The 15,648-nt window shown below is 28.6% G+C and overlaps 4 protein-coding genes across 4 annotated transcripts; all 4 read left to right on the top strand. All coding sequences in view use genetic code 12, as the record gives it.

Moving 5' to 3' along the window:
• Positions 1-124: 124 nt before the first annotated feature.
• KGF54_001807 (uncharacterized protein) lies at positions 125-2,464 on the top strand (the record flags this gene model as incomplete). Its single annotated transcript, XM_051762217.1, has 1 exon — positions 125-2,464. One exon carries the CDS (start codon positions 125-127, stop codon positions 2,462-2,464), a length of 2,340 nt encoding a protein of 779 aa, XP_051621345.1.
• A 3,409-nt stretch (positions 2,465-5,873) lies between these two features.
• On the top strand, positions 5,874-9,446 carry RBT1 (adhesin RBT1; the record flags this gene model as incomplete). The annotated part of the gene is made up of 1 exon (XM_051762216.1): positions 5,874-9,446. The coding sequence occupies one exon, from the start codon at positions 5,874-5,876 to the stop codon at positions 9,444-9,446; it is 3,573 nt and encodes a 1,190-aa protein (XP_051621344.1).
• A 1,674-nt stretch (positions 9,447-11,120) lies between these two features.
• Positions 11,121-12,968, top strand: KGF54_001805 (uncharacterized protein; the record flags this gene model as incomplete). Its single annotated transcript, XM_051762215.1, has 1 exon — positions 11,121-12,968. One exon carries the CDS (start codon positions 11,121-11,123, stop codon positions 12,966-12,968), a length of 1,848 nt encoding a protein of 615 aa, XP_051621343.1.
• Positions 12,969-13,245: 277 nt separating this feature from the next.
• Positions 13,246-15,444, top strand: JAB1 (COP9 signalosome catalytic subunit; the record flags this gene model as incomplete). The annotated part of the gene is made up of 1 exon (XM_051762214.1): positions 13,246-15,444. The coding sequence occupies one exon, from the start codon at positions 13,246-13,248 to the stop codon at positions 15,442-15,444; it is 2,199 nt and encodes a 732-aa protein (XP_051621342.1).
• Between the last annotated feature and the right edge of the window lie 204 nt (positions 15,445-15,648).

Here is a 15,648-nt window from a genome sequence, read left to right as displayed (position 1 = left end):
AACAAGAAAAATAATTGGTAGCAAAAGTTTTGATACGAAACTCGAAAAATATAAGTCCGACTTATTTTAAATATTTAGCGTTACCATTATTCTATATCATCAATTGTTGACAAATAAGATATTAATGAATGACTCGTTGTCGAAGATTACTTCGATGATAGAGTCCGCAAAGGATCTATCAATTGAAGCAGCGATGTCAGCTTCATCAAAATTAATGGACTCAACAACATCAAGACCTCATGAGATCTCCAATTTATTAAATTCAAGATCAAATAGAGATATATTAAATGGTATGAGATGTGTAATATCAATAATTTCAAAAGAAGAAGATGGATTACCATATTTTGCAGATGTTGTTAAAAATATTACAAATGAAAGTTCAAAAGTTAGACAATTAGTTATGATTTACTTAACAAAATATGCTGATGCAGAAGCTGATACTGCATTACTTTCAATAAATTCAATTCAAAAATCATTAAATGATAAAATACCTGCCAATAGAGCTAATGCTATAAGATCCTTAGCTGGAATTAAAATTGGATCAATTGTACCTATCTTAACGTTAAGTTTGAAAAGAACTTCAACTGATCCATCACCATTAGTTAGAGCATCAGCAGCATTATCCATTGGGAAAATTTATGATATAGCAGGAAAATCAAGAAAACAAATTTATGAAATTTTGGGTAATCTATTGGCTGATAGTGATGTAATTGTCGTTGCTGCTGCAATTAAAACTTTTTACAGAATTAAGAATAAATTGAAGAATCCTAAAAAATGGCAATACATACATGGAAATTTTAGAAGATTTTGTTCATTAATTACAAAATTTGATGAATGGACTCAAGTGTTTATAATGGAAATATTAACTGAATATTGTCGAACTTTTATTAAAAGACCTACTAATGAAGAAGAAATTGATCCAGATTTAAACCTATTTATTACCTCCTTACAACCATTAGTACAATCGATATCAGATATAGTTATAATAAGTGTCGCAAAGTCAATTTATTTATTAGCACCAACCTACTTCCAGGAATATCATTTGGAGATAATGTTGCTTAGAATTGCAACTACATCACTGGATCAAGAAATTGCATTATTTGCGTTACAGTCAATATTACTAGTATGCAAATATGATCCTAAATTTTATGCAAAAAAGTTCAAACAGTTTTATTTGACACCTGATGAATTTATACAAGTATCATTATTGAAATTAAACATTCTAGCCCTAATAGCTAATGAAGAAAATTTTAAATACATTTTGGAAGAATTAAAATATTATGCATTATACTCAAAAAATACTTTAGTATCAAAGGAATCAATAAATGCAATGGCAAAATGTTCAACAATATCTTCAGAATGGAGTCAAAAAATATTAAATTGGTGTTTGACCAAATTAGAAAAATTAAAAGGAAATTTAATGAGTGAAATTTTAACTGTTATACGTTATATCATTCAACAAAAATATGATTTAAATGGAGAATCTGAAAAGTTCTACATTGTGAAAATATTAAAAAAATTAGCAGCAATTTTAGATAATAAAGATTTGGATTTAGAAGATAATGCTAGAGCATCAATTATTTGGACAATTGGTGAATATACTATATTGGCTGATAATTTAATTGGACCAGATGTTTTAAGAGTTTCAATAAAAAATTTTGCACAAGAACCTGAATCAGTGAGATATCAATTGTTAGTTTTGGCATGTAAAATTGCAACATATGAACTTAACAAAATTGAAAATGACCACTCAGAAGAAGATAGGGATACGGTAAATTTGAAAGTACAAGAATCGATCGAGTTCAAAATGTTTCAACATGTTTTACATTTGTGCAAATATGATAACTCATATGATACCAGAGACCGAAGTAGGATGTTTAATGTTTTATTAAATTCTGGTTCTGATAGATCACAATTATCTTCGTTAATATTTCAAGCTCCAAAACCAATTCCATCAGTTGAGATAAACGGAGATGAATTAAACAATAAATCTATAACTAAATATTTTAAAATTGTTGATTGGACTAAAAATCAAAAGGATTTACCATCATCTTCAATAAGAGATGAAACTCCAATACAATATAACAAATTATCAAGTTCTTCAAATGCATTTAATAAAAAATCCCCAAGTCCAATTAGTTTTAATGAAAATTCTTTTTCTTCAAAACAAGTTAATGAATTACCAAATTTAATAAAGTCCAAGAATTTAGTTACACAATCTGCAACGAAAGCTAGTTCGTATAAGTTACAAAGTTTAGATGAATTTTTCGGAAGTGAGGAAGAAGAATCTAGTGAAGAAGAAGAAGAAGAAGAAGAATCTAGTGAAGAAGAAGAAGAAGAAGAGGAATCAAATGACGAAGATGAACAGGAATTGGAAGCGGGTTCAAAAGAGTCCGAAGAAGAAGAAGGATCCGAAGAAGAGGGGAATCAACAGAACAAATTGAGTCTAGACAAAAACATATAGGACAACAAAAAGCTCAATTACAAAAAGTAAATCGTTTAATAGAATTTGAATAATAAATAATTGGAAAATCTAGAAGGCTTTAATCTAATCTAGTAAACGCATACGTAAACGTATATGTATGGATTCCATACGTATTTTGACGAAATTAATCTCCAAATGGCAATTAGTTGATTGAATTTGTAAAGAAATCTCGTGTTTTCGAAAAAATTGTCAAACACACAAATTAATTGCAAAATTTATTTTTAGAAACATTTTTTCTTCGTCTAGATTCATTATTAATTTTTATGTTTTTCAAATATTTTGATTTACAGCAAAAAAAAAATGATTTTCAACAAGTCTTGGTATGTTGATAACTAAAGTATCAAATATAATAACAAAGATTAACTATACTTGAGTCTTTTACAATTACCTGTCGCATTTATGTAATGCAAATACCTTGTAACAAAACTCTCTTACTACTGCTTAATTAATTAAGTGAATTATATTGTCGTGGTATGTGATCGTCTAAATTTGGTCAAGTTTCAATTGAATTAAGCAAAAGCAAGTTTTGATTCGCGCAGTTCATGTATAATACCTCCATTAATGTTAATAGTTTTGCTAATTGATTTTCGTCTTTGATGGTACAAAGGTTTTCATCAATCTACTGCATTCCTAACTTGAAGGACAAAATGAAGTAGGCTGATCGTCGAATAGAAGAAAACATTGTATTGCTTTAAACTTATTCCGTTTTTGATTTTAATTATTTCATTTTTATATGGAAAGATTAGAAATAAATGTCGATCAATTTTTTGTAAATAATAGACTATTAGATAATTTAGATTAAAACCGTTCGAATTTTAAACTTAATCAGTTTCTCGTAAACTTGCAAAATGATTAGCTATCCTTATTTAAAATTATAATTTGTTGATTGTCAATTTTAGATTATTATTTAAAACAGAGGTTAAATAAAGTTATACTAAACGGATTTTTTTTCAAACAATAAAATTAATCTTATAAATTAGACGAATCTATTTTTGCAATTTATAAAATGAATAGTCTTTCATGTTTTAATATTGTTCAAAAATTATTAACCGGACAATTGAGCATGTGAGTTTTCCACTTTAAAAAGTAAGATTTATAATATATCATGATGATATATCAACCTTAAGTAAGTATACAGATATCATAATAAGGTCATCATGGCTCATAAGGCAATAGATCAATATTCTTCAAAAGTAAAAAACTAATCTAATTAAATTAATTAATTGATCTCAAAATGTAATAAGCTAAAGTTGAATTATTCCGTATACTCAAATATATTAATGAAAAATAAAACTACACTAAAGTAATATGCATGTATAGGAAATAACGAAAAAAAAGCAAATTACCCTGAATACCCTGAAAGAGAAGGAGTTCTTCTTTATGTAAAAAAATATGCAAAATTGATTAATTTACAAGGGGTGCTTGATTTTAGACGTTGAGATACACACTAAATTTTCTTAACCGAATGAATATTATACAGGGTTTTATATTACACAAACATCTACAAACATGAAAAATTAATTTATATAGGTTTTAAACCATACAAATATTGTAAGTAAAAATTAAACACATTTTTCCATTTGTTCCACTAATTTTATTTTCGTTTCAAAAAAAGATCAATTGCTTCTTACACTTTCCTTCAACTTTTAATCATAACCATAAATATTGTGATATTGTCCAATTCCCTAATATTTGAGATCTTTTTAAGATATAATTAATCCATAATTTTTTTTTGAAAAAAGATTTGTTGAAACTTTCTATTTATGAATCTACCTCTGATTTATACATCGAATTTAATTTGAGACCTGACTGATTTTTGATGGATCTTGAAATTTATTATATAATCTATATAATATAAGAAACAAAATTGTTAGTTGATAACATCTGATTAAAAATATTAAAATTAGTGTATATAAATAATAACAATAGATGATTTATTGTAAATTAAAATGCCGTTTATTTATTTGAAAAAAAAAAAATTTATTTTTGCTAAATAATTTTAAAATTTTTTAGTCTAATTTTTTGATTTCGGCTAATTGAAAATTTTACTTTTTAATAAACTTGGAACAATTGAAATCAAACTAAAATAGAACTAAACAGTTGTTTTATAACTTGTTTTCAATAATAGTAACAATAGCTAAGAATTATATTGTATTAATAATTTGAGCTAAAACTTGAAAATATATAAAGGAATTGCAATGTTTAATAATTACCATTTGATCTTTTTTCAATACTTTCATTTTAGTTCTTTGTAGATGATCGTTATTTTAAATAATTTATCAAGTCAAGTCACAATCAATAAACTTAATTTTTCATTTTTTAACTTTTTAAAAATAAATTTACTTTTCCATTTTAAGCCTTTTGACTTAATTGTAAGTTTGTGTGTTAAAATATTTCTTTCTTACATAATTAGTTGAAAAAGAGTTAGAGAACCCTTTTTTTTTATTTTTTTCGTAAAGTTTAAAAATAATTAAAAATCTATTATGGCAAACCTGTATATAGACTTTTTTTTTTTTTTTTTTTTTTCATTTAGACGAAAGAATGTTGAAACAAATTTATTACATCAATATATTCTTAATTTAAGATATTACACACAAATTTGTGAAAAGATTAAAGGTATATACACGATAAACTAAAATATTAATGCTGAATCAGTGGTTTGTGAAGCTTTTTTAATAGCATTATGGTTTAGTTTAGATTTACAATACAAACGAAAAGATTGGTTGAATAAATTGGTTAATACAATTATCAAAGAATATTTTGGAATTTTGAAAATATGGCAATTTAAGTTTAATGTTTTACAAAGCCAATATCTACAGTCTTTAAGGCTCCGATTTGCGTCATAAATAAGGCAATCTATTAACAAAATAAGATGTTTTAGACGATATTTAAGTAATCTAAACATTTTCATTTATTACATTCCATACATAAACATCCGGATCTATTGAAAACTAATCTTTTATAGGTTTTTAAATTTTTATAAATCATACATATCAAGGGTGTGATTTAAAATCTAAAGAAATGCAAAAAAGGTTATGGAGTTAACGAAATTGGTAAACGCATAAGATATTAATTAAATTGTTGCAAAATATAAAAACTAATATACCTGAATTACGAACTTTTTGTCCTATAATTTTCAACTTTAACTATGGGATAACCACTTGTATTACTCATGAAAACAATAAAGAAATTGATGAATTGGGATAGTCTATTGTTTAATTGGAAAAGATTTTCATATGAATACTTTTGATTCTTGAAAAAGTGTCGAGATTATAAAAGAAGTTGCAAATCTTCCTTATTTTTCACAATTGAAAATGTTTTAATATAGAAATATAATCAACTATCGCTTCATTCAATCGCTACTACTATTAATTAAGTTATTTCAACTATGCAATTGTCTGTCGCTTCAATTACTGTGTTGGCATTATTTATTTGCTCAGCACAAGCAAATTTTTTCCTTTTTGCAGATTTTTTTTTCAGTTTCCTTCCACAAGCTCCAGCTCCAGATAAAGCTCCAAAATGTAATACTCCAAAAGTTTATTGTGACTTAGATTCAAAAAATAAAAGAGATCTCACTATAAATAAAAATTTTGATGCTGCTTTTGTTGTCTCAGATGCTCAAATTAATGCAGATGGTACTTACAATGTTTTCGCTAATTATGAAGCTGGTAACTTAGCTAGTTTAGAAGCAAATTTTAAAGATACAGTTAAGAAAATCACACTTAAAGGTACTGGTTTAACTGATGTTGAAATTTATGATAGTTTAAAACTTGATGCTTCCTTAAAAAGTCCTTTCAAATGGTCAACTGCTTTCCAATGTAAACCAATAATTAAAGATGGTAAATGTTGTTTACCGGATGGATTTGAAATTATTACCGATTTTAAAGATGAAGTAGATGATTTACTTAAAGAAAAAATTGAAGCAATTAAAAAAATCTTTGGTGGTTTATCAATTCAACTTAAAATTGAAAGTATAATTGATGGTTTGAAAACTTTTGATATTGAAAGTTATTTCAATTCTCAATTATCATTATTTAGTAAAAGAGATGACGGTTTTGAAGATGGTGTTACTGGGTTCTCAACTTATGATAAAAGAACTATTGATTTTTTTTTCAACTTATTAAATGGTTGGACTCAAAAAGGTTGTCAAGTTAAACAATTTTGTTGGGATTGTTCATGTAATCCTTCATCAAGTTCAAGTATTGTATCTAGTACTATTTCATCCAGTGCTTCAGTTCCATCAATTTCAAAATCAATCCCATCAATATCTAAATCAATTCCATCATTATCTAAATCAATTCCATCAATTTCAAAATCAATCCCATCAATTTCAAAATCAATCCCATCAATTTCAAAATCAATCCCATCAATTTCAAAATCAATCCCATCATTATCTAAATCAATCCCATCATTATCTAAATCAATCCCATCATTATCTAAATCTATCCCATCATTGTCCAAATCTATCCCGTCATTATCTAAATCAATCCCATCATTATCTAAATCAATCCCATCATTATCTAAATCAATCCCATCATTATCTAAATCAGAATCATTACCAAGTGGTCCAGTCTCAGAATCTTCAAGCTTTGGTTCATCAAATAGCTCAGGTTCATCATCAATTGTTTCACCAACAGGTCCAGTCTCAGAATCTTCCAGCTTCGGTTCATCAAGTAGCTCAGGTTCATCATCAATTGTTTCACCAACAGGTCCAGTCTCAGAATCTTCAAGCTTTAGTTCATCAAGTAACTCAGGTTCATCATCAATTGTTTCACCAACAGGTCCAGTTTCAGAATCTTCAAGCTTTGGTTCATCAAGTAGCTCAGGCTCATCATCAATTGTTTCACCAACAGGTCCAGTTTCTGAATCCTCAAGTGTTGGTTCATCAAGTAGCTCAGGCTCATCATCAATTGTTTCACCAACTGGTCCAGTTTCTGAATCCCCAAGTGTTGGTTCATCAAGTAGCTCAGGCTCATCATCAATTGTTTCACCAACTGGTCCAGTTTCAGAATCTTCAAGTTTTGGTTCATCAAGTAGCTCAGGCTCATCATCAATTGTTTCACCAACAGGTCCAGTTTCTGAATCCTCAAGTGTTGGTTCATCAAGTAGCTCAGGCTCATCATCAATTGTTTCACCAACTGGTCCAGTTTCTGAATCCCCAAGTGTTGGTTCATCAAGTAGCTCAGGCTCATCATCAATTGTTTCACCAACTGGTCCAGTTTCAGAATCTTCAAGTTTCAGTTCATCAAGTAGCTCAGGCTCATCATCAATTGTTTCACCAACAGGTCCAGTTTCTGAATCCTCAAGTGTTGGTTCATCAAGTAGCTCAGGCTCATCATCAATTGTTTCACCAACAGGTCCAGTTTCTGAATCCTCAAGTGTTGGTTCATCAAGTAGCTCAGGCTCATCATCAATTGTTTCACCAACAGGTCCAGTTTCAGAATCCTCAAGTGTTGGTTCATCATCAATTGTTTCACCAACTGGTCCAGTCTCACAACCTTCTGGTCCAGTTTCAGAATCCTCAAGTGTTGGTTCATCATCTATTGTTTCGCCAACTGCCCCAGTCTCACAACCTTCTGGTCCAGTTTCAGAATCAAGTGGTTCATCAATTAACTCAGGTTCATCACCAATTGTTTCACCAACTGCTCCAATTTCACAACCATCAGGTCCAGTATCCCAACCATCAGGTCCGGTTTCAATTCCAACTGCCCCATGGAGTAATTCTTCAATTAGTTCAGCTCCAGGTCCAATCATAACTTCATCAAGTTCAATAAATACTCCACCTTCAGGTTCAGTTACTATTGCTTCACCTGCTTCATCATCAGGATCAAACAATGGCAATGAAGGATCTGCTATTCCAAGTCTTTCAAGCTCAGTTAATGCTTCACCATCGGGTCCAGCAACTCCTCCACCTTCTTCGTCAGCTGGAACAGGTGAGAACGGCAATGGAGGATCAGGTAACAATGGTAACGGAGGCTCAGGTAACAATGGTAACGGAGGCTCAGGTAATAATGGTTCAAACAATAACGGCAATGGAGGATCAGGTAACAATGGTAACGGAGGTTCAGGTAACAATGGTAACGAAGGCTCAGGTAACAATGGTAACGAAGGCTCAGGTAATAATGGTTCAAACAATAACGGCAATGGAGGTTCAGGTAACAACGGTTTAGGTAACAATGGTCAAGGTTCCAACAATGGAGAAGGATCAAATAATGGTCAAGGCTCTAGCAACGGTCAAGGTTCTAGCAATGGAGAAGGATCAAACAATGGTCAAGGTTCTAGCAATGGAGAAGGATCAAATAATGGTCAAGGTTCCAGCAATGGTCAAGGTTCTAGCAATGGAGAAGGATCAAATAATGGTCAAGGTTCCAGCAATGGTCAAGGTTCTAGCAATGGAGAAGGATCATCAAACAGTGGTAGTGGTAGTGGAAGCTCACCATCAGGTTCAGGATCATCAAATAGTGGTAGTGGAAGTGGAAGCTCACCATCAGGTTCAGGATCATCAAATAGTGGTAGTGGCAGTAAAAGCTCACCATCAGGTTCAGGATCATCGAACAGTGGTAGTGGCAGTGGAAGTTCACCATCAGGTTCAGGATCATCAAATAGTGGTAGTGGTAGTGGCAGTGGAAGCTCACCATCAGGTTCAGGATCATCAAATAGTGGTAGTGGTAGTGGAAGTTCACCATCAGGTTCAGGATCATCAAATAGTGGTAGTGGTAGTGGCAGTGGAAGCTCACCATCAGGTTCAGGATCATCAAATAGTGGTTCAGGATCATCAAATGGTAATGGAAATGGTTCATCAGGTTCAGGATCTTCTTCATCAAGTCCAAACGCTTCTACTTCAATCAGTAGTAGTCCTTCATCAGCATCTGTTAGTATTAATACTTACGAAGCCTCAGGTGCATCTACACAATATTCAATTGGTGCTATCATTCTTGGTGCTATTGCTATGTTCGTTTAAGCTGAAGCTTAAATTTAAATTCATTTCGGTTCACTTACGTTTTATTGTTGCATTTGCATTTCTTTTTTAAAATATTTCTTTTTCCTTATCTTGATGATAAGTTTACTGCTATTATTATGATTAATAAAATTCATTATGAATTTTGAAGTTTTCATATTGATCAAACGATCATTAAATTATTCGGTTTTTTTATTGATACCAATGTATATTTTCAAAATTAAATACTTTATAGATTTCAATATATTTAATTTTCTACAAATATGAAACATTACACAAAAGTAATCTTTAACTTCGCCCAATGTTGCTTATAAAGGAGATGATTAAAAAAATTTCCAAGAATCTTTGTTGCTTAAAAATGAAAACCAATTTTATTCAGTTTCAAACGTTAATCGTTAGAGACATCTCCTGTAAACTTTGAGAGATTAATTTCAAAGATTAATAAACACTTTGAATAAGAAAATTTATATACAGTTCCATGAAAATATGTGATTTCCAAAATTTTGTTGGTTTATTTTCGTTTTTACGAAATCCGATATTCATAATCATATAATCTACCATAATTCTGTTCCGTCAACTTTGGAGTTAATTTGTTTTGAACGACTCTTTGTGCCTAAATTGCATCAACACTTACTTGAGATTTAGTACTGTTTCATATTCTTTTACTATAATCTGCTTTCCACGTGAAAGAATATACAACTCCGCTAGTAAAAAGCACGTGATCAATTTAACACTTCGAAATTAGAATTTCCTTTCATAATAACAAAAAATCTCCAATGTTCAAAACATCAATCTTTTGATACCATCTTGAACACTTTGAAAATTGACTATTATTAAATAAAGTCAAGTTTACCCTTTTATAGTAAATTTCAAATAAGAGAATATTTTGATTTACGGACAATTAAATTTAACAACACAACAAATAAAGTCCATTATTCTGCTAGCAAAGAAACATGAACTGTGAAATCTATTGCTTTTTATACCTGTAATAATTTGTTTGCCATAGTATTACACTATAAGTGAATGCGAGGGAATTAAAATGGTATAAAATTAGAGTCCAACTTTTAATCGTGGTTCAATACAAAGTTGCCATAATTAACTTGAACAATTTGTACTTTAAATTTTTGATTTACAATTTTAAAGTTTGAATTTTGGCTCATATGAGTAAGAATTTTACAAAGTAATAAAATAATATCAAATAGAGCATTATTATTATGTGGTATTATTCAATAATTGTTTAATTCAATTATTAGTAAAACATGATTCACATCTATTTAATTTTGAATATATATAAATTTGATTGTATGATACATTTGTATATATTATATATTGATTAATCATTAATTATTAATATAAAATTTATTAGATAATAAAAATTATTTGCAACCAAATTTTTTTATTTTTTTAATTCTACAATTATTAAAATAATATAAATATTTATAAATGAATTTTTTTACAACCAAATTTTTTTTTACTTTTTATATATTTTCAATTCTTTTTACAACCACTTTAATACTCAACTTTTAATAATAATTTGAAGAGCTATAACCAATTACAATAATAGTATCGAATTGGTTTCTCAGAATTATAAGTTTAAAACATACCGCTAATCAATTGAAGTGCGGTTTCTTATTATAACAAACAAATATATTTATTATTTGCAGTTTACACAAACAAATGAAACATAATAATTTAGGTAAATTTTCAAATTCTAGTGAATCAATTACTAGTAAAAAGATTGATACAGTTCCAATTTTAGAAGAATCTACTTCAACAAAAGAGAATATGACTTCATTATTTACTTCATGTCAATGGCAAGATAATAATATTTCTAATTCATCATCATTATCAAGTAATATTTCAAATATAAATAATAAAGCAAATTCTTCACCAACAAAATCTGCTGCAACAACTAAAGATCCAAAAACAGGTAGTAGTACTTATGTTAGAGGCAGACCATCAGCTTGTGTTTTTGTTGCTAGTTTAAGATCAAATATGTCTGATGATGATTTATGCGTTTCAGTTACAAATCATTTTGAAAAATGGGGTCAATTATCAACGGTTAAAGTTTTAAGAGATACCAGCAATAGACCATACGCTTTCGTTCAATATGAAAATGAACAGGATTCAAAAAATGCAATAAAATATGGTCATGATTCAGAATTAGATGGTAGATTTATTAGATGTGAAGCGGCTAAAGTTAATAGAACTTTATTTATTAGATCAAAAAATAATTTATCAGAAATTTTAATAGAAACAAAATTATCATCTTTTGGAGAAATTGAAGAATTATTACCAAGCAATTTTAGTGGTCAAATTTATAATGATGCTCCAACACTTCAAGGATATAAGAATTGGTTTTGCAAATTTGTTTATAGAGATGATGCAATTAAAGCATATGCTAATTTAACTGAAGAAGGTGTTTATCAAGTTGATTGGGCACAAAATGTTGATAAAAGAAGAACTATAAAATATAGAAGAGAAGAAGATGAAAATTCAAAAGCAGCATTTGATAAATTTTCAATTTTCATTGGTCAATTAAATTCAAATATCACTGAAACTGAACTTAGAGAAAGATTTGAAAGACATGGTGGAATAGAAAATCTTCATTTAATTAAAAAGCCAGATAACACTTTTGCATTTATTACATTTATTGATGAAGCAAGTGCAGCAAGATCCGTTGAAGTTGAAAATCATTCAATGCTCTGTGGTAAAACTATGCATGTTCAATATCGTGAACTTCAATCTTCATATCACAGTTCAAGAAATTTCAAAGTTGCTTTAGCTCCACCTCCAATTAATTTAGGAAGAAGAAATTCATCAAATGCAAATTCCTACAAGTTTAATCATAAAACAAGTAAACCAAAATTTAATAATTATTCATCAAATAATTACAATAGAGGAGGAGGAAAAGGAGGATCTGGGAATAATTACAAATGGAAACAAAATGATCAATCTAGTGGGTTTTATGATGATAAAAAATTGAGTACAACAAATAATTATGACTGGCTGGCATCTCAATTAGATTTAAAAAACGATGAACATCAAAATTTGCAATCATCTACATTAAAATCAGATTTGGAATTGAAAAGAGTCTATGGTGATTCCAATAATGAAAATAGAAAACCAACGAATAATGATGTTGAATATGGTGCTTCAAATAAGGAACAAAATCCACCAAATTTAAATCCTCCAACAACTGCTGGTTTCCCATTGTTCTATTATGTCCCTGCTGAAAACTTTAATTATCAAAATGTTAATTCGACTCATCAAACTACTTCACAACCACCTTTTTTTAACGTCTATTCTCAATATTATCCACCACAAATTTCTCAACAACATCAAAATCCTCCTCAAAATAATCAAGTAGAAAATTCTACAGTTGGTGGAAATAATTCAAATGCAAATTTAAATGTTAATGATTTTACTCCTTTTGGTGCTATTCATACATCACCTTCTTTTGCTTATCCAAATTTTGCTTATTATACAAATGAAAATGATGAATCTGAAAATGATAATCAATAGTTCTCAGCATAATATATTTTCAATTCCAACACTACAACTACAACTACACCTATCTAGATAAATCAGTATTTAGCTAAAATTTCAATAATAGTAATGTATAATTTCTCTTTTGTCTTATATTGTATATGTATCATTTTTTACTTATAAATACCATTTTGTATTTTAATTTTACGGAGAGAGAATAATATAATATAATACGTGATTTTGACAACCAAAAAATTTAAATTAAAATAATAATCTGAAACAAATAACATTTTTGTTCTTATGACGTTGAATCATGAATACTTTATATAATGAATTAGTCAAGGTATTGGAGCGGGACTCTGAGCCTAAGTTAAAGTTGGATGATAGCCTAAGAGATAAAAAATTATCAAACTCACCTTCTTCATCAGATGTAATAAGAACGACACCTTTAACTGACATACAACTATCTAATCAATGCATTGATTCACAAGTTTTGAAGAATGATCCAAATGATATTTATAATGTACCACCAATTGACTCAAAATTACTAGAAGATAAACCTTGGAAAAGAGATGCCAAATATTTCAGTAAATGTAAAATATCATCATTAGCATTAATGAAAATGTCTATCCACGCACAACAAGGTGGATCAATTGAAATTATGGGAATGTTGATTGGTAAAATTATTGATAATACCATAGTGGTTTTAGACACGTATAGATTACCAGTTGAAGGTACAGAAACAAGAGTAAATGCTCAAGGAGAAGCTTATGAATACATGGTACAATATTTAGAATTAAATCAAAGAATTAGTAGTGAAATTGAAACAACAATAGGAGAGCAAGTAGCAGATGAATCAAATGCCGGCAAAAGTTTAAGAAGGGAACATATTGTTGGTTGGTATCATTCTCATCCAGGTTATGGATGTTGGTTAAGTGGTATAGATGTAAGTACTCAAGAATTAAATCAAAATTTTCAAGATCCTTATTTAGCTATAGTTGTTGATCCAATTAAAACTTTGAAACTGGGGAAAGTTGATATTGGAGCATTTAGAACTTTGCCATCAGGTTATCAAGAACAATCTCAACCACAATCGAAAACTTCTACATCATCAGCCACCAAATCTAAAGCAAAATTCAATTTACCAAAACTGAAAAGACAAGAATTCGGAAGTCATTCCAATCGTTATTACTCATTAGATGTTGAAATTTTCGAAAACTCAAATGATTCTGAGATGTTAAATTTGATAAATAATCAAAAACTTCAAAATCAAAATTTATTAACAAATTATGGAATTGATTTAAATGATAAATTCAATGCTTTGCAAGAAGAGGATTTCAAAAATATAAATTTTTTGAAAAATTTTGAAATTTTGGACGAAAACAACAACTCGAATGAAAACTTGAAAAAATTAATTAAAGATTTAGATTCTTTAAAAAGTCCAATTATTGAAAAATCAACTAATAATATTTTGAAAAAATTAGTAAATTTTCATAAAGAAAATAAATCAAAATTGAATGATGAAGTGACAGGTAAAATAAAAGCTACAAAAGGTAAATCCAAAAAAACACAAGAAATTGTTTATGATGATGAAGATGTATTAGATGAAAGTGATTTAGAAAAAAATGAAACTGGAAGAGATGATCGGTCTGCAGGCATGACCGATGAAGAAGAAGACGAACTTGAGTATGAAAATGATCATAGTAAAAACAAAATTAATGTTAGTAATGATGATGAAAATGATGATAGCAAGTCTTCATTGGATAAAAACGAACAGAGAAATTTAGACGAGCAAGACGATGGCGATCTAGATGACATGGAAACAGATGAAGAAGAGTCGCAATCGTCAATTTCTAAAGGATTTAAAAACTCAGGATTAGAGCAACGCCATAATTCAAGAATTCAGAAAGGTTCAGAACATTCAGCAAACATAAAAACAAAGTCAAATACTATTAATTCAATGAATGATAAACCTAGAAGATTAAAACGTCGTCAAGGTTCTGATCAACAACTTCAATCAGCCCTTTTTCAACAGCAGCAACAACACTTATCAAGAAGAGATCAATTAGATGATACAATAAATTTTGATAATAAATCTTTTATGAAACAACAACAAGATGAATATATTAGAAGACAAAAATATTTTGAATATCAAAGAAGACAACAAATAAATCATCAATCACATTTATCAACAAATATTAACAATAAAAATAATAAAATAAATGATAATAATTTAAAATCATCTTATAATCCACATTTACAAGAATTATATCATCCAATGTTGCTATCCAATAATGAAATTTTAACTAATCAAACTTTATTGGGTTATGGAATGGAATTTAAAAATAAAAATAAAAATTTAATTGATTTGAATAATTTAATATTATCAAATAAATTATGTGATTTAATTAGTTTAGATGGTCAAGAAATCTTAAATTTTAAAGATGATGAAAATAAAGAAAATGAATTATCAAGTAATAAGAAATTAGTCGGAAATACTGATCAACAATGAAATAAATAAAGATTCATATTAATATTTTAAATGGATCAAATCTCATTTTAAAAAGTGATTTGCCTTTGTTAATTACATCTATCTTATTAAATTATAATATTTTTATTTGATTTGAAACATATCAAAAATTTATAATTGAGTTTAAATAATTTTTTTTTTTATTCAATTTTGTGTTAGTTGGTGATAATATAATTTTTTTAATCA

The sequence above is a fragment of the Candida jiufengensis genome (genome assembly GCF_024610255.1).
Source record: "Candida jiufengensis strain CBS 10846 chromosome Unknown scaffold5, whole genome shotgun sequence".
Taxonomy (NCBI): domain Eukaryota; kingdom Fungi; phylum Ascomycota; class Pichiomycetes; order Serinales; family Debaryomycetaceae; genus Lodderomyces; species Lodderomyces jiufengensis.
This window is presented reverse-complemented; position numbering and strand designations above follow the sequence as displayed.